The following is a 26,369-nucleotide window of genomic DNA, read 5'->3' as shown; positions in this document are numbered from 1 at the left end:
GCCACTGGTCTGCCCATCTGACCAATCCATTTATATCTTCCTGTCACCTACAACCATCTTCTTCACTATTAACCACTCTACCAATCTTGGTGTCATCTGCAAATTTTCTTAATGCTCCCCCCATATTTTCATCTATATCATTTATGTGTATAACGAACAGTAAGGGTCCCAGAACTGATCCTTAGGTGCACAGCTGGACATCGGCCTCCAGTCATTCAAACCACCTTCTACCACAACCCAAGACCTGCTCAAGGTCTCGATGATCTCCCTTGGGCTCTTAGTTGTATCACTTGTCCTCTTGCAATGCAGCTTTCTGCAGGGTCAGTCCTCTCCAGTTTGCCTGGTTGCAGTGACAGTCTGAAATCTAGAGTTAAACTTGGGAGGTGGGCCAGAGTCAGGTTTCCACTTATGCATGTTTCAGTTTCCTTGGAATCCAGATAAGAACAGGTGGTTTCCACTGTCATTCTATATCATAACAACCTTCCTGCTGACTTTCTTTCCCCCCTGCTTCCAGTAATCTGTGAGCAATTGAAGTTCTTAAGACCGTCTGTATCCCACACTTCAGTATGAGGTCAGGTTTAGTGAGTTTATTCTGGACAGTCCTATGGAATACATACAATACTAAAGAACAACGGACAGCACAGCGCAGGAAAAGGCCCTTTGGCCCACCAAGGCTGTGCTGACGCACGATGCCTTTCTAAACTAAAAATCTTTTGCCTTTACATGGTGCGTATCCCTTGATTCTCTCCTATTCATACATCTGTCAAGATGCCTCTTAAACGTTGCTTTTGTATCATCGCCCTGTGGCAGTGCATGCCAAACACTTACCACCCTCTGCTTCTTAAAAAAAAAACTCCCCTGAACCACAGCCATCTGGACTTTTGCCCCTTACTACAGAGAATCGTGTCAAGCTCCCTCACTGTAGCATCACCTACCACTACAATCCATGTTGCTCCCCCACTTGAATAGCTTTCTGTAACATGATGTTCAGCTTGAACATACAATCTGTAGCCACTGCTCTGATCCAACAGGCTGAGAGAATCTCAAACCTATTGGACAATTGCAGAGGCTAACACTTCAGCTCTCTGGCTCCTCTTACCTGCCTCAGTCACAGTCACACCCTTCTGTCCCTGACTTTCAGAAAACCTTGTCCTAAGTGGTGTGACTGCCTCCTGATGTGAAGAATCCAGGTAAACTTTACTTCTTCCCGATGCATCACAGTGCCTGTATTTCAGTCTTCAGTCTATAATTTCTGAAACGAATCTGCTCGAACTTTACTTACTGCAGATATGTTTGCTGTAGATCCTGTAGCCTGTTCGCAGCACCTGAACTGCCAACCTTAATGAGGTTTAATTATGTATTGATCATTTACTTATGCTGTCTTTTATATATTTTATTAATTTTATTGCCAATTTGCATGTTATGTTAAAATTTAAGAATAGAAAGATCTTAACCAGTGTCTTATCAAACAGCTCGCTTCTTTCACTATAGTAGATTAAAAACCAATTCCAGTTAGCTCCACTGAATCGAGCTGTGTCTCTGCCTGCCTTTGGGTTCTAACCTCAACAGTCGCCGTCTATTTTTGTTGAATCATACTAGATTTTTCCTTTACCGTCCCATTGCTTATCTTAATGGTTGTACGTACACATGCAATAGCATGGTTGATTAACTAGCACAAAACAAGTTGTATTTCTATGGAATTAAAACAAAGTACCAAGAAAAACTCAGCTGGTCTGGTAGCATCTGTGGAAAGAGAAGCAAAGCTAACATTTTGAGTTCAATTCAGCTCCTTCAGAACCTTAGCCTTTGTCATTGTTTTGAGATGTTATTTTTCGCCATCCCAAAGCACTCATGGAAATTTTATCAGACAAAGAAAATGACAACAAAGGAGATATCGGATGTGAGTGAAAACTTAGTCCGTGATCAGTTTTAAGGAAGGTGTTAAAGGTGAAGGGAGAAATGCAAAGGTTTCAGTGAGGAATCAAAAGTCTAGGATTAACACAGGTGACAAAGGTGATGCACACAAAGTGTCAAAGTCAGATGACTAATGGATGTTGCAAAATTAGGGAAGGAGAGACCATAAGATTTAAAGATTAGAATTTCAGACTTGAGACATACTAGCTAATTCTCTGAAAATGAGACTGGTTTATTTTTTGAGTTATTTGTACTGATGCTGTACAAATCTAGTGTGTACGTAATGTGAACTTGTATACAAATATATAACTTACAAAAAGCAGGCCATTCAGCCCCTTAAGCCTGCTCCTCTATTCGATAAGATCATGGCTGATCTGATTGTGACCTCAATATCACATTCTCATCTACCCAATAAACTTTGACTCCTTTGTTTGTAAAGAATTATGCATTTCTAAATATTGAAAATATTGAATGACCTTGTCTGCACTGTTCTGTGGGGAGGAGAGTCTTTGAGTATGTTTAAAGTTAGTATTGTAAATCGTGTAAAGAATTATGAGGATAGGTAAAAGGCTTTGAAGTGTTTGATCATGTTAAATAGCAGATCAGACTCAATGGGCTGAATTTCCCACTGCTGTTTCTGTGTTACTATTAGAGATCCAAAGATTCATGACTCTCTGAGAGAACTAATTCCTCTTCGTCTCCAAATTAAGTGGAAGACTCCTTATTTTTAAAGCTGTGTCCTTCACTTTAGTTGTTTCCGTAAAAGGAAACATCTTCCAACATCCACCTTGTTTAATCTTCTCAGAATCATTTATGTAGGTAATGATGCCTCTTTAATGAACCGGTGCAGGCATGATGGGCTGAATGGCCTTTTCTGTGCTGTAACATTTGTGAGATTCTGTGATCTGTCTCAATGAAATCACCTGTTATTCATGATGACCTGTAATAAGATATTGGCACAATTAAATCTAGTTATTTCTTGGATATACCACAGGATAGCATGCCCCTTAAAATAGAGGGGTCTTGCAGCACATTGTCAGTGTCTGAAATCTGACCAGGAGGTCCAGGCTCGAGGTCCAGGCTCAAGGCCCATTTGTAGCTATAGCATGTCCAAACAGTTTGATTAAAACTAACTTATTTTAAATCCTTTAAGAATAGAGTATACAATTGCACTTTATATGGGGAAAAGAGTAATATTTTCCATATATGTATATTTTCAAATTGTGCTATCTGAAGCAGCAGTAGCAAGTAATGCTGGAGTATTGCATGTCTTGCACATTTCTATTGCCGTTACTGGGTAAGACTGCATCCAAGTTTATGAGCTGCACAATTCCTGGACGTTTGATGAGGTGTTATTATCTAAAACCAAAAATTCTCAAAGAACAGAGGAGCTTTTTTTTTTGTACCCATCTGACATCCCTAAAGTACAGTGAACTGGACGAGAGACATTCCCACCAGAGGTTCCATCATTCCTACACTCAGCTAACGAAAACTATGCCTGAATGATGCAGGAATTTTTACTCAGCCACCACAGCAGTTAGGATTTGATGCTAATTTTCTGAAAGAAATCAAACAACTTCTGTTAAAAAGAGGCAACAAGAAAAAGTGGCACTTGTTTAGTAATCCATTGATCGGCCAACTTTTCCATTGGAGCACCATGTTGCCAATCTGATATTCCTGCTTGATTGAAATTCAAGGACTGGTATGGGTGTTCAATTCCTTTTATAATTAATCCACCCTAAGATTCACCTTAGTGGTTAAAACAATAATTTTTGACAACTTTAATATACTCTTGGAAATAGAATAGAATATCCTTTATTGTCATGTGTACTCAATTACAGAAGTACAGGAGTACTGTACAGTTTTGCAATGTCATCTCGTATGGCAGCATCTTAGGTACAAGTACCTAGGTACAAATCTTAGATACAAAAGAGGAATAAAAAAGAAAAGTAGTTGCATTACTTTACAGTGTTTAAAAAATAAGTTAGAAATAAGATGTAGTTAAAGGATTGACATTACAGTCAAATAAACAAATTACTAATAAATCATTCACAGGAGGCTTAACAAACCCTGGAGCCTTAGGCACTCAAAGACAGCAGGTCCTTAGGTCCCTAGTTTACAATGTAATATAGCCATTAAGAGAAGCGTAAGAATAGAGTCACCTCACTGCAGTGGGGAAGGATATGATTCAGCCACAAGTTAACCTAGAAACATTGGAGACAAGTGAAGTAGGTGTTCTGGAAACATATGAAAGGCATGTCATATCAGCAGTTAGTGACATGAGATGAAAAATGTTTTCTTCAATGCACTTACTGTCACATGATTTATTTTGTAGGTCAAAATTTTCGTCTTGCCGCTTACTTTATGAAGAGGCATATGAACTTGAGATGTGTCACACAGCAGAATTATTGTGGTACGTACACATTTGAGAATGGTTAGAAGTTTAATCCCATTTCAACTTGAAAATATTTATTTTTTATGGATAGTATGCTTAAAAGTAATTGACTAAATTAAAAATGTTGCATATCATTAAAGTGCAGCTTTTGATATGAATACTTTGCTATTCAACTGAATGTATTTGATGTGATTTTCATGATGTATATTTGGTTGGATTTTCTATCCTATGTTTTACTGTACAAACAAAAATAATGAGTCCAAGGGCAGATTAGAATGTGACAAGAAAGAGAATAGCCATTGAATAATCCAAATGTTCTGGTCACATCACTGACCGATAGGCAGCATCCCAGAGTTGTTTCATAAGAAACAGGAAGATATATTTAGACTGGGCTAAGAACTGCTTCAGAGACACAACACTATAATGCCATATTATAAATGGGAAATCTGTCATTAAGAGGCTGTTAATGACTGTATAAAACTGTTGAGGAGCTCTGCTTTTGGGTGGAATCCCAACATATGGCAGAAGTTTTAAATGACTACTTTGCATCACTCCTCAACAGAAGATGATGCCAAGTTAATAATGCTGCAATATATAGCTGATGCTGAAATTGTAAATGTAAAAGTGAGTATGGAAACTGTCCTTGCTATAACAAAATTAAAACAAATTGTGCTATGTTACATTGGCTCATTAATGTAATGGGTTAAAAATTCATGTCACTACGGTTAAACTACCACCAGTTGTCTCTCTAATGAGAGGACAGCCGTATGATCTGGTAGGACTATGGTGACTTTTCTTTTAGTGGGCAATGTCTGAGATTAATTTGATGTACAGGGAAGGGGCCTGCAACATGCTTATGTTTAAAAAGGACAATGAAGAATTCTAAGAAGCTGCAAGTCAATTTTATCCTTAAGGTTTCTATACTTGTTTTGTAATTTCCCTCTCTCCTGTTCCAACTATTTTGTATTGCTGATCTGTAGTTTTATTTGTCAATTTATACTTTCCCTTAATGTGGGCAAGATGCATTTTCATGTTACTACTTTTTCTTTAGTCAAATGTTCTTGTTCTCTCTCTTTCTTTGTTCTGTTCTTAGACTGAACCTAAGTATACTGTGGTCACCATTTTAGAAATGTTTCCTACTTTTATTTGCCTACTTTCTCCATTTAATAAACCACATCAAGTCAAGTAGAATTTTCTTCCTTTTTGGATTATCAGCACATTAATTGAGATAACTGTTCTATATACACAGCACTCTTTGTTTTGAATCCACAAACATTTTATCTAACAAAATGTACTTCTGAATAATTAGAATTTCCTTTGTATTTTATTGAATTCTACATTATATTTGCATCAGAAAACAAAATAAAGTAATGCCAAAAGCCATGATTACCTTAGATCAGTCTTAAAAAGTTAGAGTTGACAGCTCCAGTTAAGCCTAATACTCACAATAATTCTTATTCTTCGACCAGATGTTGCTGTCTGGGGTTTACAGCCAAAAATGATCTGCAGTTAGCTGAGTCTATACTGACTGTGAGCAAACATGCCATCCTCCTTCGCCCGCCCGGTAGTAGGTCAAACTCCCACAGTATGTTAAATATGTCGAATACGAGAAAATAATATGACTTATCTTTAGGAGATTCCTCATTCTTCCAACTGTTCTTCACATACCAAAATGATTGCCCCCTTCCCCCTTTGGAATTGATTATATACATTTATACCACATTTCATTTTCTGCTCACTATGAGGAACGATTTGTTCAACAGCAGTTCCACACAGCAATAAAGCAGCCTTCATGAATAGTTAAAATAATTTAAATGGACTGTGTGCACACCTGAAGACAGAAAAGAATTCACCCTCTAATGCCCCCTCACCACTTTCCTTCCCCACTAAATCAGAGGTTTCTTTGAAAGGATTCATATATCTGGATAACCCCATCCTTCCACAATGGGATTGAACCTTTTGAAGACTTCTGTCAATGTTGTAACGTCTGAATTTTATGGAGTGAGGAAGGAGGAGTGTGGCAGACAATCTTATGTGGAAGTATCAGAAAATTCCCACCGAGTATGCTATTCGGAACAGAAGATTTGTTGAGCATGATTGGCTATGGCACTGCAGTAATACAACTTCTGCAATTACTTTTGAAGTAACATAACCACTTCACAGGAGTATTATCAAACAAAATTTTACACCAGGCTCCAAAAGCTGATGTTGAAGCTCGGTTGAAAAGTTAGCAAATGCACAAGAGGCAAGAATTGGAGGAGCGAGAGATCTCAGGATGGTGAAGAGGGAGAAGTGGGTGAGATACAGCAGTTGTAGGTCTAGAAGAGATTACAAAGATATGGAGAGGATGGGGTCTGGATATGGGGAAGCTTTTGAGGAGAGGTAATAAAGAGCTGCATTTATTTTTGCACACTTCTTAAGCTTGTATTGGTAATGTATAGGGAATTCTTTCCTTTCCCCCGCTTCCCTTTCTTTCCGATTGTGATTCCATATGATTATAGTACTACTCCTCTTGCATTTGGTATTGCCAAATTCTAAAATGTGGTTTCAGTGTTGAAAATTGTTTTTGCTAACCTAAAAACTGTGAATCTGTACATTTTAAAGGTAAACTTGCTTTCGAGGCTAGTGTACCAAACATTCTTAAGTCATATCCCACAATTAAGCAGAGCTTTGCTTATAAATTGTTAGTAGTCAACCTCATTGTGGTCCTTGAGTGAATTGAAAGTGTTTTTAATACACCAATGATTGTCCATTTGTCATCAGAAATCTTTCATAATTTGAAATACATGCTAGATTATCATTTTTGAAGAATCTTTTATTGGCGATAATCTAAGTGATTTTTAAAAGTTAATTGTCTTTAAATATGGCCAGATGGATAACGTATTCATGGTTCCCAGTTAGTATTTTCCTTCTTCTTAAAATGTAGTGTTCCCACGCCTACTTCATTTTTGTGAGTCCTTCCATAATATTGCTAGCACTAATGAGTTTGTTGTAAAGTTGTGTTAAAGCATCAAGTGAAAACTTTAATCTCTTCCCATTTAGGACTTCATATATTCCCTGATCGTTTTGTGGTTTGTATAACGCCATGTGAAACTGGTCTAAAAAGAGGAATTGCTGAGGAACAGATTGCTGTATGTATTTTTTTGGAAATTTTATGAAAATTTGTCAATAATTAAGCAAATTTTTATCTGGTTTTGTCACTTTTACAACAATATGCTAACATTTTAACTTTTAAAACAAGCTGCTTTCTCAATAACATGGTTTCGTTGCACTATACATCGGAAAAAAAATACAACATTCTGCTCTCGTCTCATGCCTTGCTGGATGTGAAGTGCTGTAATACTGCAGGGCTACTCTCTGCAAACCAGCATTCCCATCAGCTACGTTCTGTAATATTTCCTCGTTTTTATAGCTTTGCATTTGTGAATGGAGCAAATGTAGGTTTTCGATTTATTGGAACTGGAAACCGGGCATCATAAATTACTTCTAATTTAAATCCAGATAAAGCGTTATTTCAGGTATATTTTGAGTCTTTTTTTTTATTTAAAGTTAGTAGCAGGTAGATTAGCGGGTAACAAACACTGAGGTGCAAAATTAATCTACTTAACAATTACTTGATGTTACTCTTGTGTGAAGAATTGCATGTCTTACACTTTATATTTGCTCTATTTATAACCTTCTAAACAGGAAGTTAGAATGACCTACGTGATCTGAAAGCAAAAGAATGTTATGTCTTGAATAGAGACAGCTGTCCCCAGTTATTCGTGACACATGTAATACTTGATACGTTGAAGTTGTTCAATCCTCCTTCCATAATGGGAGTGGAAGCGCATACTTCACAAAATTCATCAAAAATCTATGAATGATAATTTCCTTACGATTTATGTAAATTTCTAAAATGCTCAAGCTGAATAAAGCAGAAGTTTTGAGGAACTAAATAAATGTCAAGGTGAAGTTTTTTTAATAATCTTTCTGTACGCAATAGAGATGCATAATTTAAGTTTAAACAGAATTGCATCATCAACAATCATTTAAAACTTATCATGTTTTCTATTGTGTTTGTAATATATAATTTTGATGGTTGTGAGGGCAGCTATTGCTAATATTTGTTGCCTATGACACACAATATGAAAGTGCTCTGATTTTTCATTTAAGTAATAATACTAAATGTATGTTCATTTTGTAATCAGTTAAATTTCAGTATTACACTGGATAGAAGAAGGAAGCAAGTTTGCCATACATTCTGAAACTCTGCACCAACATTGAATTTGTACCAGTAAATTGGATCTTAATAGAAAAAAGTACATAATCTGGGATTAGAATTTTAAAAGGAATTACATTTCATTTGCAGAGAAATTATTTACACCAAGCCTTACATAAATAAATATTTTTAAAATTATTTAGCCAAATGATAATCAGTCTGCTTTCTGAATTGAGTGGCAAATTGTTTACTTGTAAGGAATAGTTAAAGTAGTTCTTTGAAAAGTTTAAAAAAAAGGCTCTACAGCTAATGTAATGTAATCTCCTACATCTCTGATGTATTTGCTTGTTTGGCCACACATATGTAGCTCTCTAAGGCATAGATAGATTGCATTGCCGGTGGATATCACCAATTGTTCTGCAGTAGTTTAGTTATCTCCCTCAAAATATTCATAACAAGCAACTCAACATTATAATCCTGTAGAATTTATTCAGAAATGTCATTTTAAAATTATTTTTGAAAGTGCTTTGTTCTCAACTGTCTAGTTTAAGCTCAGTTCTGCAGTGTGCTTGGATGATTCAGTATATCATATCAAATTTGTGTAAGAGATTATAGTTAAGGTGGGGTGATTGTGAAAACTGTAGCACTGAGCTACCTTGGTTCTAAGACAGTTGGCCTGTTAGTATATAAACAGGGGAGTTCCTTTCAAAACATCGATGATAACTAAATACCAGAATTAACAAATTGCCTTACCAACTCTCTCCGGCTTTGAAAGGCCCCTCAAGACATACTTTACCATTTTTTTTCCTTCAGTTTCACATTTGAGTTGATAAAGCCCAATATCTTTTATTTTGTCCCCAATTTTGTGAGTTGTGTCGTTTTTTTTAAATCATTCGCAGGATGTGGGCATCGCTGGCTAGGCCAGCATTTAAGAGTCAACCACATTGCTGTAGGTCTGGAGTCACATGTAGGCCAGCCTAGGTAAGGGTGGCAGTTCCCTCCTCCAAAGGATATTGGTGAACCAGATAGGTTTTTCCAACAATTGACAATAGTTTCATGGTCATCCTTAGACTCTTAATTCTATTGAACCCAGATCCTCAGGTGGCACAGTGCCTCAGTGGTTAGCACTGCTGCCTCACAGTGCCAGGGACCTGGGTTCGATTCCACCTTCAGGTGACTGTCTATGTGGAGTTTGCACATTCTCCCGTGTCTGTGTGGGTTTCTTCTAGGTGCTCCGGTTTCCTCCCACAGTCCAGAAATGTGCAGGTTCGGGTGGATTGACCATGCTAAATTGCCCATAGCGTTCAGTGATGTGTAGATTAGGTGGGTTATTGTGGGATGGGTCTCGGTGGGCTGCTCTGAGAGTTGGTGTGGATTTGTTGGGCCAAAGGGCCTGTTTCCACACTGTAGGGATTCTATGATAATATTAGTTGGATTTCTGAATTAATAGTCTAACAATAATACCACTGGGCTATCATCTCCGCTAAAAAAAAGTGTGGATTCTGTTATTATCAGTTGCCACTTGGTGCCTTGTCAAAATGACTATTTTTGATGTCTGAACTCACGTGGTGAGTAGCGGCAGGTTATCGGGCTGCAGTACCATTGTGGTTGAACCTACTTTTATCCTCACACAGATGCTTAATCTTAGGTATTCCTCTTTCTGTTTGGCATTTGCAACATCACATAATACTGGGTCAAAAGATAAGGCTTTTAGGCTTTTACCAATACTGAAAAGGCATACAGGACTCAATATTAACCGTGTTTCTCTTTCCAAAGGTGCTGCCGTACCTGCTGAATTTCTCCAGCACTTCCTGTTTGTATTTCAGATCTCCCAACGTCCACAGTACGCTGCTTTTGTTCTACCAATACTGCTATTGAATGAGCAAGTTGAAGCAGTGTGAGAACAATGTTGAGTTATTCCCCTGGCAATTTGTCTTGCTTCATCCATGCAGACATTCTTTAAATGCTTTATACGAAGCTGGGAAATAGCTGGATGGATAATTTATCAAAGACCTGTGACCTATCACCTGTTGACAACTTTCATTAATATTTTTGGATTCACACTTGATTACGTATCTGCAGTGTTGGTGAACACTGATGCCAGACATTCATTTTCATTTGCTTAATCTTGTTATATAAAGAACACTTACCAGTATTTTGACCATGTTTTATCGCAGACTATCCGCAAGAATATGTTGTAGCGGATTTCTTCCTTGATCCAAATGTTTATCTTGGGTCATGTTGATCCTGAATGTCTCTTTGGGAGGCGTAATTAGCAGAGGGCCTTTTTAGTCAGTAGCTGTTTGAGGAGCGGAACTATCAGATCTATTAACTGGAGCGCTGTTGTCTTTCTTACTTTTTGAATCTATTTAAAAAAAAACTCATGGTTAGGCCAATGTTTTTGAGAACAGACAAAACCACAGTGATGTTTTATTGAACAAGCAAAGCAGAATGTGTTTGCTATTACTCTAAGCTTAGTCAGAGCATTTTTAAATGGTCCCTCATGAAGAACAGTTGTGGTTACAGCCAGCCATCTTTTAAAAAAGTTAACAGGCAGCTAAATTTGTTCAATAATATTGTGACCATACTCTTCCAGATAGGCTAACTCTCCTAACAACTCTTCTGTATTCTTTTATCTCCAGCTTTTTTTTTTACTGTACAGATCAGACAACCTATTGTTAAAAATAAATGCGTTTGCACATTAACTGCCTGAGCAACTATGATTTTTCAGAATATTCATCTGACATTCTTTCTTCTTGTTAAACTATCCTGGTTAAAAAGCCATCTTGATTACCACTGATAGTGTTGAGGCTCTTTATACTTTGTGAGTCTTCTTATCTAAAGGTTACTGTTACCAAGATTTACGCTGACGATATGAAGATGTGTATGAATGTGGTTCTGGGCATTATCCCTGAACTGGAGTTTCTCACCACAATTTTTTTAGGCAGTAAATGACTCTGATTCACCTGTACACAGCTCCGTTAGAAACCCTTTTGTTGAAGATGGTGGGGATGGAGGAGAATTAGATTAGAGTCCGAAATAGGTGACAAATCAGCTAGTAATCCTTGTACCTGATTACCTGTGTGTATATAATCTGAAATAATGTACCAAAGATTATCAGTACTAGTGCTGATCTTGCTTCCCTAAAGATGGAATTCACTGTATATGTATGGAAGTATGCAGAATGCCATTTTGGTAAAGTGGTGATATATATAAATGACTTGGGTGGAAACGTAGATTGGTGGCTTAGGTAAGTTTGCAGACAATACAAAGATTGGTGGAGTTGTAGATAATGTAAAATATTGTCAAACAACACCGGGATAAACTCACTCAGAGATAGTAAGAATTGCAGATGCTGGAGTCAGAGATAACACAGTGTGGAGCTGCAGGAACACAGCAGGCCAGGCAGCATCAGAGGAGCAGGAAATAAATAAAGAGAAGAGGGGTGGAGCTGGGAAAGGTAGGTGGGATGGTGATAGGTGCGTGCTGGTTGGCAGTGGTCGGTATTGGTCAGTGAGGTGGGAGGGATGGATAGGTGGGAGAGAAGGTGGACAGGTTGTGTCAGGTCAAGGAGGCAGGGATAAGAGGGAGGGTTGGTCATGGGATGAGGCTGGAGTAGGGAGATTTTGAAACTGGTAAAATCCACATTTAGGCCATTGGGCTGTAGGCTTCCAAGGTGGAATATGAGGTGCTGCTCCTCCAGTTTGCGGGTGGCGTCATTGTGACACTGGAGGAGGCCCAGGATGGACATGTCATCTAGGGAGTGGGAGGGGAAGTTGAAATGGTTTGCGACTGGAAGGTGTTGTCATTTGTTGCGAACAGAGTGGTAGGTGCTCTACAGAATGATGAGACCAAGTGGAGGCTTGGAGACCAACGTAGAGGAGGCCACATCGGGAGCAGCGGATGCAATAGACCATGTTGACGGATGTGCAGGTGAACCTCTGTCTAATGTGGAAGGTTTGTTTGGGTCCCACCCATCCGCCCCTCCCACCTCACTGACTAATCCCCACCACTCCCTACCTGCACTCACCTATCACCATCCCACCTACCTTCCCCAGCCCCATCCCTCTTCTCTCTATTATGTCTAAGCTCCCTTCCCCCTCCCCATTTCTGAAGAAGGGTCCCAACCCGAAACGACAGAATAAAGATCAGTTGCAAATATGAGCAGAGAAATAGCAGATGGAATTTAATCTGGGTAAATGTGAGGTGTTGCACTTTGGGAGATCAAATGTTAGGGAAATAGCAGGACCCTGAACAGCATTGATGTACACAGGGATCTTTGGGTTCAAGTTAGCTCCCTGAAAGTGGCTATGCAAGTAGATAGGGTGGTAACGAATGTGTATGGCATACTTGCCTTTATTTGTTGGGGAATTGTTTACAAGAGTCAGGATGTCATGTTGCAGCTTTATAAGACTTTGGTTAGGCCACACTTAGAGTAGTGCGTCCGGTTCTGGTCGCCACATTACAGGAAGGATGTGGAGGCTTTGAAGAGGGCGCAGAAGAGGTTTACCAGGATGCTGCCTGAATTGGAGGGTATGAGCTATAAGGAGAGGATAGAAAAGCTCAGGTTGTTTTCTTTGGAGCGGCGGAGGCTGAGGAGAGACTTGATAGAAATCTATAAAATTATGAAATGTATAGATAGGGTTGATGGTCAGAATGTTTTTCTCAGAGTTGCAATCTCTAATACTAGGGGGCATGCATTTAAGATGAGAGGGGAAAGTTCAAAGGAGATGTGAGGGGCAAGTTTTTTACACAGAGAGTGGTAGGCGTCTGGAATGTGCTGCCCGCGGGTGGTGGTGGAGGCAGATATGATAGGGGCGTTTAAGGGACTTTTAGATAAGCAGCTGAAGATGCAAGGAATAGAGGAATATGGACTAATGGCAGGCAGAAGGAATTAGTTTAATTTGGCATCATATTCGGCATAACATCTTGGGCCGAAGGGCCTCTTCCTGTGCTGTACTGTCCTATGTTCTGTGGTCTCGTACACCTTACTTTTACAAATAGTTATCTTCTTTTTGTTGCTTATATAAAACATTTTTTTTAAATGAAATTGTGCATTAAGATCCGATTTGTCTATGCACACTTTAAAAATGCATTAAACTAGAATTACACTAATCACTCTTGTTCATTCCCTTTGTTTCTGTCTTCTGGGTGCCTTTGTCTGTTCTGGTGTTCGTACGAGGTTTTTCCCCAGTAATTGTAGCATGGCTGACGTAGGCTGGCCTTTAATTGAGGAGACTGCAGATGGCCTTGGAGGATGACCTCAAACAGCTCTGGCCCTTGAGGGCCCAACTTCAAACTGTACCGCCTGGACCTGGGCTACAGACGTCTGGACTGGCTGGCTGGCTGGCTGACTGACAGACAGCAGCAAGGGCATTTTCAGAGTGATAGGGGCGGGAGCAGGAATTTTGGCATCCTGAGTGAAGCCAGCTGGTTCCATTTTCAAGGAAATGCCACGTTCCCAGAGCTGTGCCTCAGCATTCGTGTTGATGTGTTGGAGGACAAATTAATGGGTGGCTATGAAATCCTGGAATCCCTTTGGAAGAGCGATATTCCAAGCCACCAAGGATGTAGCCTGAGTTTTGGAGACAATAGTTTGAGATCCCACTGTAGCACTCATACCTTTGACAGAGTCTGTTTGTGCGGCAACAGAAGCATTGATCAGCTATCAAGTACTGAATTAAGGTTGGTTCCACTGGCGCACTTATGGAGCTGACCATGCATCTAAAGAATAGACTCCAAATTCACTCAAAACCCTGCACCTGCTGAACATCTTCATACTCGTTGTCGCTTCAATGAGACTTTCTGTTAAGTTTTCCAGAAAGCATTTGATTGTGTACACACTCCAGCCTTCTATAATCTGAGCCGTCAAAGTCCTCATGTGATTCACCTGCAGTAGATCAAGGGTACACTTTTTCCACCTCTCCTACCCTTATAATCTGGCACATGCCATTCTTTCTCTCTGTCCAGGCAGCTGTGCATTTATGGCTGGCATCTCAACACTTGCAGATCTCTCCTAGCCTCTGAAATACATACAATGTCATTCTGATGGCTGTGAGTGCAGCATAGAGCTACAGCATCTCCTCATCTTTGTTCTCTGTGTAGGAAGATTCCAGCTTTTGGGTATCTGAAAACAAAACGTAAAGTGTGGTACCTTGTGAAGCGAAGAGAGAAAGTAAGAATTGTGTGCTTATACCATTTTCAGCTTGAGAGTGAGAAAAGATTAGGGAATGAGGCAAGGGTGGGAAGAGAGAAACAGGATTAAGAATGCAAGAAGCCTGTTTATTGAAACTTCCAATGGCCATACCATAGCATGTGTATATGACTTGTGGGTGTGGGTTAAGGGTAAACTAACGAATTGAGCCATGGATGAGACTGCCATTGCAGTTGGTACAATATGGCATTTGAAGATTGTTCATCTTAATAACTCATCTTGGATTGGTAAACTACTTCCTGCACTGCCTCCATGTTCTTGAAGCTATGCTCTGACCTATACTGCTGCTGCTTATTTTTATTTAGTGTATGCAAATACATTGAATCCAAACAATAGCTTCCTCATTTACTGAACATAAGACGATTAATATCTAGAGGGCACAGTTCTTGGCAATGTGTTGTGTCTCTGCATAAGAATGTAAAGAGTTTGTACCAATGCCCCAGTGGTATAGATTGGCTGCCCGGCTGTCCTATCTTGAACCTGTTCAGCAAGGGCCTGTTTTGCCGTGGTAGTTCAAATCCTGCAATTGGACAGATGAAGTTTGTCACAAGATGTTTGTTAGTGACTTCCCAAGCTTCCCGTTCCTTTATCCCAAGAATGGCTGATAGATCTTGCTCAGGAAAGTTGCTCTGTATGGGGTACCACAGTGGAAAGTGGGCATCAGTGGATTGAGCATGTCATTCCAGGGTGGTAAGTAAGTTCCATCTCAGATGGATTAACCAGCTTGTAGGTTTTTGTCAAATGGCTGGATGTGTGGGGACGTTTTGCAAGAACAGGAAGCCCGGGGAGTTGGGGGGGTGGGGTGGGGGGGCGCGGGGAATGTTCAGTGGAGGCTTTCATTTATGCAACGTATTGTTATATTTAGTTGAATATCAAAATTATGTATAATGATCTGTGCTAGGCAGACAGACAAAACTATTCCACAGAGTATGATGGGGCAGGTGTTGAGGTCCAGAGTGTTATGGCAGCAGTGGTCCATGTAGATCCAGCCAGTTTAATTAGTTTATCTCACCACTGCATGTACGGGATGTCTCTCAGTGTTTTGCATGAAGTCCGTTTTCAGAAAACCTTGATGTATGGTGTCTTGCAAGTTGATTTGCCATTTCTTAAAAAAAGAAAACGTCAAAAGACTCAAACATTTTGGACACCATTTTAGACAACACAAACACATCTTGTCTTTTAAGAGATGTGGGTTACCTTTAAGTAACGCTAACCAATTACAACATTGAATCCTCTGACGATGCATACAGCCAATGAACTGCATAGGTAGCATCGTTTGCTCTCAGGAATCACCAAAATCCTCAAGTAGCACAAATGGGGTATTCTGCATGCACCACAAGCCAGTTAATGATTTCCATAACTGTGTTCAGTCTTATCCAATTGATACTTTGTCATGTTTCACAGTTGGAGAAAAAACAGCGCTGATCACTGAATGCTATTTAAGTAACCACAGTGGCTGTTAGTATAGCAAAGACGTTTTGAAGAGGATGAAACAAAATAATGCTCCTTGACTGATGTGTTAGTTGAAGTCATAGGTGCTTTACAGGATAGACGCTGAGAAGTTGCTTCTCCTGCAAGGAGAATCTAGAACACAGTGAAACAGATTACTGAAAACAAAAAGCAATGCTTGTTGAAACTCTTCTTTTAACATTTTTTTAAGGAAATATGAAGTAAAAATGCATTGTTATAGATTACTATATTTGCAATGCATATTTAGAGTTTGTTTCATCATCATATTTCAATAATTACAATGACTATTAATTAAATATTGTCTATTTGCTATGTCAACTCTGAAATTCACAAATTTAGGCAGTGGCACAGTTTGGCTTGCTCTGTATGAATATTAAACATTACATCCAAACCCCCTCTATTCCTTCATAGAATCCCTACAGTGTGGAAACAGGCCATTTGGCCTAACAAGTCCACACTGACCCTGCGAAGAGCTTCCCGCCCAGACCCATTCCTCTACCCTTTCCCTGTAACCCTGCATTTCCCATGGCTAACACATGTAATCTAAACATCCCTGAACACTATGGGCAATTTAGCATGGCCAATCCACCTAGCCTGCACATCTTTGGACTGTGGGAGGAAACTGGAGCCCCCGGCAGAAACCCACACAGACAGGGGGAGAATGTGCAAACTCCACACAGACAGTCGCCCAAGGGTGGAATCGAACTCTGGTCCCTGGCACTGAGAGGCAGCAATGCTAACCACTGAGTCACTGTGTCGCCCTGTTGTTGTTAATGCAGCGGGTTTTCTATTTTGCTGTGTATTATCAGTTACAGGTTAGGCAACTTTTCACTTTTATACATTATATAGTGTATTTCCAGTTCATAGGAGGATTATTGGTTTTGTAACCTTCCAAAGTTCATGGCCAGTCCATAGTTTTATGAATAGAAATTAGAATTATGGAAGGTCAGACAGTGACTTTTCCCCATAGGCCTCTGGGTATAATATCACGATTAATTTCCTGAACCTATACTTCAACAATATTGGGATCTAAACAGCCAATCATAGATTGTAGCAGGGTTGAAAATCAAGTTATTTTGGTTTTACTGTAGAGTGTATTGGGGCCAACAGCAACCTGATGAAGAAAACCAGATTGTGAACCAACAAAGTACTCCTCAATAGAAGGGAAACCTGGACAACATATACTATGCAGGATCAGGGAATAAGGCTTAATAGTTTCTACCTTTGCTATTTCAGACACATCTCAGTATATCTTTGCAGGATAAGATCATCAACCTGAGAGTCCTGGACTCTATAAATTTAGTCAGCGTCCATTCATTTCAAAATTGATGACATGCAATGGCTTGACTGTGTTCATTAGATGGATGACAGGCATAAACCCAAAGACCTTCCATACAGTGAACTGGCCACTGGGTCATGACCTGCTGGATGTCCACACCTACCTTTTCAAGATCACCAGCAAACAAGTATTAAATATGCGAACATCGGCACATAAACTGCAACACAAGCTCTGACCATGGAAACGTCTGGAAACTGACTGTAAAAAGGGTTTTTAAAAAAAAAACGAGCCAAAAGCTCAGCTGGAAGAGAGCAAGGCTCAGATAAAACTTGTCAGCAAATTCTGCTACTTCTGAGCCTGCTATCATCTTTTGCATCAAATGAAGCTGAGACTGCCATGCCAAAGTGATACTCCTGAGCTACACCAGATAATATTTAACACAATATTGACAACCCCCCAAGGTGCAGACTATCTTCTCACAAGATCAGATGATGCCACAGAAGATGTGGAAAATATCCTAATACTTTCAAAGCTGCCATAGGTTCATCACGTAAGCAGACTATCACGCACTTCAACCTATGAGAGCACATACATATGTGAACTCTTAGTTTATAGCACTGCTTGTGGTTCTTTTCTTCATATGTTATACAGTGAACTCAAACATTGTTGATTTTAGCTGAGAGGTTGCCAGTGGATTTTGCAGGCTGAATTTTTCCTTTGCTCTTAGTCACCTTGTGTTTAAATTGTTTTTAAAGCCACCTTAAGCATTTTAATTTTAACAAGTTTTGATGTATACAAGTGTTTGTAAGCAATAAAATGGTTTGTTATTACTATTATCCTGACGTACATATGTAAGGTATGATTTGTCTGGATAGCACGCAAAACAATACTTTTCACTATCTCAGTATATGTTACAATAATAAGTCAAATCAGATCAAGGACGTAAGTGTTGTCTGAAAGGCCAAATGACACTCATGTACTAAAGTACTTGAATGCCTTTAATTACTACGCTAAAGTCTTTAAATTCTGTAGAAATATTTTTTAAAGTAGGCACGCAAAAGTTACCATTTTTCAGCTGGTTTAGTTAAAGATGTAGATGGGCTGGAAACAACATTCAAAATTCACACAAAATGTTTCTTATGTTAAATAGAAGTTACTGTGATGGACAATCATATTGCCCAAAAATAGTCTGTGACAACCTCATTACCAGATCTAATATTAAACACAGATTGTGACATTTTTATCATTGGAAGTTTAAAAAAAAGGATATTTTAAGCACAGCAATGCACTCCTTTAGATCACAAACTTCTGGGGCTATCATTGTATGCCGTTTTTTTTTCTAAAAGCTGCCTAATTAATGCTTAGAGGAAGGATTGCTGCGTCAGATTTAGTTTATCATAACAAATATTTCTGAAAGAGCTTGTAGTGTTCTAGTAGAAGCACTTACAAAATTCTGACTTCGTTTATACCACCCCTGTTCTAAATAGAGGCTGATTAAGTTTGAGAACATGGAGGAAAATCACAAGAAATACATCCGTATTAGCTCAGTGATTGCTTGGACTTACATTCTATGTCATGTCCTTTGGCTTTCCTTACAACAGCTTCCCTTTGTGGCTTATTTCCAGCCTGAGGGAGTTTACATAATTCTTTCAGTAGAAATTTCAGCAGTTCCCACAGTGGCTTTCAGTATCAAAGGCTGACTCATACTTGAGTCTTTTAATTGAACAATTCTGCATCTATTTTGTGTGTTCGTTTCATGTTTTGTTTTGTTTTAGAACCACTCTGGGGAATGGGGGGGAAGAGAGAAACACTCACTTATGACCTACCCAAACTGTGATCATTGTTTTAAGAATTTGTATTTGTTAACCCTCTCGGTATTTCATAGGCATAAACACTATAACAAATGTACAGTGAGGCAAAATAATCTGTCACAAGTTTTACATTTATTGTTAATTTTGGGATTACTATGAGTGAATAAGCATGCAGTGCATTTCTTTTAATCTGTAATGTATCAGAAATGTCATTTTCACTTGCTAAATAAGAAACGTGTTTTGAAAGTTTGGAAGACAAAACCAGAAAAGGAAAACTTGGGAATTAGAGTGGGGGCAGTTTTGATAAACCTGTTTTGCAATAGTATAGTTATACTTTTGGACAATTTATGATATCTGATGTAGAAATATACAGGGATAAATAGTATAACGAACGATATAGTGTAATGCATTATGTTTCAACAAGCAGTGACCCGTTGCATCACATGCAAACAGTGAACCTCTCTGTGTTTTACTGATTTTGTTACACATTAGGAAATTAAATCATGCATCACTGTACATTTGTTATATTGTTTATGCCAATGCAAGACTTCAGAACTACCAACACCTTTGTACTATTTCAGAAATGCTTTCAATAATTAAGTATGGATACACCCTTTTCTGGAGGCACATTGGTACCTGATAGCATTATGGTGAGATATGCATTGTTTCCATGCTGATCCTTTCTGGGTCTGAGAGACATGTTATCGCACTGGTCAGGGCAATAATGGAATCAAGGTCTCCTCCATTTAGCAAATAAGATCCTGCATTAATGGAGCATGAGCCGTTTCGATCCACTTCCTAGTAGACTTGGATCAGCAGCACAAATCTTTTAATTTGACACTAATAGGCACCGAATGAATAGACTCATTTGGAGAGTCTATGTAACATGTCTGGTGTCAGAAATGGCAATTGTCATACTGATGCATGGGATGCTCTTTTGTGACTGAGCAGAGTGGACACGCCTAACTTTATTCTGCATACATCTAATGATTTAGCATACTATGTTTACCCAAACACCATACAATTGAAATTAGAAGTTTAAGAAAGTCGTGCTGAAAGTGAAAGCAATAATTACTGTTGAAATGCACTATTGTGTCTTCAAAGATACCTGAAAAGGGTTTTTTTTTTAAATTTGCTGTTACGGTAAACTTGCTTGTTAACTTGTTTCTTTTCAAATAATATAAAAGTGAACTTTGGGATCAGCCGCATTATTGTACTATATCAGCTGGAGCTGTGGTGTGGCACCCAGCCAAATAAAGCTGATTCAGTACAGTACAGCTGGTGCATTACAGCTGATACTTAAATCTGATCTCAGCTCTCAAGTTTAGGTTTATAACCATCTTACAAGGTAAAATGCAAAAAAAATTTGATGGAATAAATAATCCTTGTTAAAGTTATTACATTAACATTCTGCATGGATAAAACAATATTGCAGAAACAATTAAGTTTATATTTCTACTGTCTTAAAAAGGCACAATTTTGCAATCATGTTTGGTTATTGCAGCTGTCTTAAAATACAAGCCCCAAAATGTGACTTTTATGAACGAAAGCTACACCGTACTTAATGTTAACAATGGATGACCTAAATGGAAAATGTTTCATTTCCCAGTTAGTGATTATATCCCTTTACCTAATAAGTGCAAAAAATCATGATACAGAATGAACACATTTACGTACAGGTGTATTTTTTTTTTTTAAATGAGTTTCTGCATTTCTTTAATAGGGTATTGATAATGGAACCTCAGAATACTTCACTGGTAGTTCAGAAATGAAAGAGCTTTGTGAAGTCTCTGTTTCAACATCAAAGAAAAAAGAAGCATTGAAACACATGTATGTATCATCACATAATTAAATTGAAGAATTTGCACTCTGACTATAAAGCTCAAGTTTGTTGTCCTATAATAATAAGTAAATATACCAGTTTCACAGAGTAAATTTGAAATATGTTGTGCTGGCAGTCAGTGGTAATGCTAACTTTAATTATGACTATATGAAGTGCTTTGAAATATTAGTGGTTGATGTATTCTCTTCCATGGGAAGAAATTCCTTTTAAGTCTTCTAGCCTTCTTCGTAATCCATGTGGTACTTTAGAAACCATGAATAAGCAGTTGCCCTGCTGTCTTCTTGCTTCCTAGATTATTCCAGAGGAAGCTGTAATCCCAGCACTATCCAAATTCATAAATCTTCATTTGTGCTAGTGACTGCTATAGATCATAGGCTGCTATCTTCAAAAGGCTCTAATCCCAGTTGTCAGTGAGAAAGCTATAAATCCTAATGGCAAAAACATCTTTATCTCATCCAGATTGAATTTAGACCAATGATTATCCTGTGACATGTTTTGGGATTTTTGAATATATTTTGCTTTATGAAAAGGGAGCAGCCATGATTGATGCCAAAGTGTTGACTTAGACTGATGTTCAAAGTTAGCAATCCTCTTCCAATCTGAACCTGCTGGGAGAGAAATTACATTTAAATATTCATTAACCAGGCCTTAATTTTTTTTTTCTGATGATCGCGTATTAACAGGAAGTCAATATCTGAGGTTCTTCCACCAAAATGTCCTGTTGAGATTTGCACAAATCAAAGGGAGGGATGTGGTAGCAGGCTTGAATAGTTGCTGTTCGGGCCAACTCCCAGACAAGGGGTGCAACCATGAATCAAGCCTCAAAATTCTTACAGAATATGATGAACAAAGACTCTTATTGAGAGCTCAGTTGATGAAGTCTGCTGACCAAACAGGTTACCTAAAGAAAAGAGCCATCAAGGCCCCTCCTCCTTCCTTGTTTGATTTAATGTTGCCCACAATGCATCAGCCCACCAACTTGGGATAGGATCTTTCATGTTTTACTTACTCACACAACTGACAGTTATTTGGAGGAAGCGATGTTTTGTTACATTTGCTACTAGCATTCTGTTCTATAAAACTGCTTAACAATACATTTTCGGCCAAGTTTTGCCATGTTTCTTGATCTTCAATAGGATTAGGGTACTAGGATAGGTGCAAAAAGAAGGAAGACCCTTTATGTGACTCATAGACAACTAACAGCACTATCCAGCACCCAAAATATCTTCAGCAAAACCCTAAATTTATAATGATCCTCTTCCTCAATGGTCACAAATTGACAAAAGATGTTAACTCTATAATGGGGCTTGCAGACCAAAACCCAAGCATCTTTTTTTCTTGTTGATTATGCTAACAGGTGTAATAACAGATTGTAGTTAGAGGGAGGAGTAACCTAATCAATAGTATATTAAATTGAACAGATAGTTACTGGGAGCTGACTGATTTGGAGAAACTGCTGGTATATTGTTGAGCAAGTTTCTGGTTTCCTACAGCCTAAAAATAAGTTGGTGGTTTTCTATAACCCAGACTATGCTACTGAAACCCAGTATTAAATTGCTGAACATCCCTCCCCTCTTTAAAATAAGTGTCACTTCCCCCTTAAAAGAAATACACATTCCAAACCAACTTCTATGAATGACTTCCACTCTGACGTTGACTGTCATGTGATTTCCTTTCTCTTCCTCAATCTTGCAATTCTTTCTCTCTTGCTTTGCAGTGATACCTCAGGAATCCCTGAAGAATTTCCTTGGCCCTTCCTTATCTTTATTTATATGCTGTCATGTGGTGATACAATCCACAAGTGTGGCGTTAGCTATACCTCTCAAATGTTTCACTCAATCTTGCGATCACGTTTGTGCTATTAGGCTTCCTATTCTAGATCTAGTCTTGGCTGAGTCATGACTTCTTTCAGTGTAAACAACAAAAGGACTGAAGCATGATTTGCTGTACATTACAGCTGAAGTTTAAAAGAATAAATGGTAATCTTATTGAAAGATATCAGATTCTGAGGGGGCATGGCATAGTAGATGCTGAGAGGATGGATTCCCCTTCTGGGAGAATCTAGACCAGGGAGCACAGTTTAAAAATAAGGGGACTCCCATTTAAGACAGAGTTGAGGGGAAATTTGTATTCTGAAGGTTGTTAGTTTTTTGAAACACTTTTCCTCAGAGAGTAGCAGAGCCTCAGTGAAGGCTGAGCCGTTGAAATATTAGAAGTTGAGTTAGACAGATTTTTGATACACAGGGAGTCAAGGGTTATGGGATGTTAGGGGGCAGGGTGTGTGTGTTTGTGTAGGAGGTGGGGGCTGCAGGCACGAAAGTGGAGCTAAGACCCACAATCAGATCTGATCTGATCAAATGGTGGGCTGGGCTCAATGGGTGAGATGGCCAACTGCTGCTTCAATGCCTTTAGTTCTTACATGTCTGTGATCATTTTGGTTCAGTAAAACTATGCATTTCCTTTGCCTCCTGTTGGAACCTGAGCTTCAAATCCCACATTCTTCACATAGTCACCACTACTTACTTTCACTAATATGTGATTAGTAACCTCTGTCTGAATCTTATCCCCTCTATATTGAAACCATTATCTGTTATGTTGCTCTCTCTGGAATTAGTTACTCTGGTGTTCTCTTTGCTGACCTCCTTTCATCTACATTTGCAAACATTCTACTCTGCAATAAGCTATATATACATTCTTACTTAAAGCTCTACCGTAGCTCTCAATATCTGACACATTAAACTTAAAATTGTCATCCTTGTACTCAAGTTCTTTCTTGGCCGCCTCCTACCATACCACTGCAAGCCTATCCAAATTTACTCTCCCCTGTGCATCTTTAAGTCTTCCGGCTCTGGCTGTCAGATCTTTCCACCCTCCCCCCATTTCTCTGGGTCCCAGAGCTTTCATTTGCCAGGTCCTTCTGACCTTCAGAAAACTTACCTTTTCTTCTCCCTGATTTCCCTCCCGACTTCATGTTCTGTTACTACTCTTTGAATTGCCTTGGGACATTTTCAGTACTAAAGGCCTTTTCTTGTGTATTGCTATTGATAGAATCCCAGGCTGCAAAACCACAGAGGTAAAACGGTAGGTGAAGACTTTGTCAATGGCTGATAGACTTAACTGAAATTCCTGAGACAGGGAATAAACTTGTCCCACACACAGCATTTTTGAGATCTTGAGCAAATTAAGTATCAGAGACTTTTATCTTTACCAGAATCAGACTTAAGTATGTCTTTACAGGAACATAGCATTCTGCTGCTTCTTATTAAGTATTCAGACTTTTAAAATATTGGAATTTCCAATTATGGCCACAGATAAAGACCTGATGCCTTTTTTTGAAAAAAAAAATGTTTTCAGTTTGAAGTAGTGCTTTTAATAGAATTCTTTTTAATTAATTTGAAAAACAAGATTTTGCTTGTTAACCCCACAAAATGTACTTCCTAGTTTTGCTTTTGTTCTTAATATAAAATTCATGTGAAATAAGTATTAGTTTGCACAGCTGGAAACATCTGAATTATGGGCACCAAAAATAATTAAGATTGACATTTGGATAGTTTCGCGGGAGTTTTCACAAGTATAAAATAAGGAAATGAATGTTTTCCATCTGGATGACAATGGACATCTTAATTCTTACTGGAAATTTTATTCTTTCAGTGTTGAAAAGTCTTGTAACACAAAAATCAGAAACTTCAACAAATCTGAAGCTAACACTTGCTTGCCAAAAATATTGCACACTGTAACAGAAGATGAGCAGGATGCAGCCCAATCTGCTACAGGTTTCAGGCAAGAGACTCAAGATATAAATACTGGAAGAACAGAACATTGTATGAACTCAGTTCAAAGCAAGTTATTACTTCCTGTCATAAAATTGGAAAAATATATTAACAAGAGACAGCCAGCTCAAGAGGACGGCCAACAACAACCTCAATCTATTGAACAGCTGAAGACAGGTTTGAAAGGCACAGTGGGCGGTAGTGAGTCAGCACTGCAGGATCGTAAACAAAATGAAGTAAACACAAAATTACCAATGCGGCGAAGGAGAGACTCCTGTCCAAATGAAGCAGATGGTGCCAAGAAGATCATTTTAACAGAGACTTCAGATAATCTTGGTGAGATTACAGTGGGAGTGAATTCTCTTGAGTCTCTAAGAAAACGACCTGTGAGAAAAAAGCTTTTAAACCATAATTCCAATTGTAAAAGGTCAGTCGAAGGTAAACCCAACAATCTTGACCTCCCAAAAGAAATTGGAGGTGGGCCCTTATTTTCATTAGGTAATTCTCCCCAAGATTTTTGCTTCATGGATACAAGTAAAAAGAGAAGATTAGCAAGAACGAAATTGATTAGAAAGTCAGAGAAAGTGCCTTCAAGTCCTGATTACAAATATGTGAATTCAGCAAGGGGTACAGTATTGGTAGAAGTTGAATGTGATGTAGAAAATGTGCCAAGAAAATCTAGACTTCGACGGCCTAAAAAGACTGTAACTGCCAGGAATTAAGTTGTCATGTGACAGTAATTAATTGTTGCCTTTGGAGTATTTGGATATGATAGTGCATAAATGAGGTCATTTTATAAAAGCACATCACTTTTAAAGTAATTAAGATGCCAGTGGCTTTGCATCTTCTGTGCTCAGACTTGTAACTTAATATTAAGTTCACTCCAAATGGATAACTTGTCTTTTAATTTTAGTACATTTCTCTCTTTATAACTTTGGTTGACAATATGAACGCTCAGTTTCTTGGTACTTTTGGTCCCATTGAATTCGCTGTTAATCCTATTAATGACTTAGTTTACAAATGATGGATTCCGATGAATTTTTTAAAATTTATTTTAAAATGACTCTTTCCAGTCTTAGTGATCTTTGTATAATTTCAATTCTTAAGCTGTTTCCTCCTTGTATTTCATAATAAAGTTAAGTAGATCTGTAACTGTTTGTGCTATTGTTCAGTTTACACTTGACATGAATTTCATCTCAATTGGCTACCTATTTGTATTGGTTTGACAGTGTCATGGTGGTTTGATAAAATGAAAACTCAGGATGTGCTCAGTGACATTATGGCATTCACTATTTAAAATAGCCAGTCACTTTAGATATTGCTAATTAGTTAATACTACGATGACATGAAGGATTTTTGCCTGTATGATCTAGATTTCACTGGCTAATTACTATTATGCATACATTGTGACGATTTATTCATTTTGATCAGAGGTTTAGCCTCATGAATCAAATAGTTATCACTGGTAAATG

General features: G+C 38.5%; 1 protein-coding gene across 1 annotated transcript; it reads left to right on the top strand.

Moving 5' to 3' along the window:
- The first annotated feature begins 4,086 nt into the window (after positions 1 to 4,086).
- LOC109912922 (SLX4 interacting protein) lies at positions 4,087 to 26,049 on the top strand. The gene is made up of 4 exons (XM_048601111.1): positions 4,087 to 4,327; positions 7,352 to 7,440; positions 21,008 to 21,114; positions 24,779 to 26,049. Exons 1-4 carry the CDS (start codon positions 4,234 to 4,236, stop codon positions 25,617 to 25,619), a joined length of 1,131 nt encoding a protein of 376 aa, XP_048457068.1. The 5' UTR covers positions 4,087 to 4,233; the 3' UTR covers positions 25,620 to 26,049.
- Positions 26,050 to 26,369: the final 320 nt, after the last annotated feature.

Source organism: Rhincodon typus, chromosome 9 (assembly GCF_021869965.1).
Source record: "Rhincodon typus isolate 14 chromosome 9, sRhiTyp1.1, whole genome shotgun sequence".
NCBI classification, from domain to species: domain Eukaryota; kingdom Metazoa; phylum Chordata; class Chondrichthyes; order Orectolobiformes; family Rhincodontidae; genus Rhincodon; species Rhincodon typus.
Note: the sequence above shows the minus strand (reverse complement) of the source record. Positions and strands in the feature narration are given on the sequence as shown.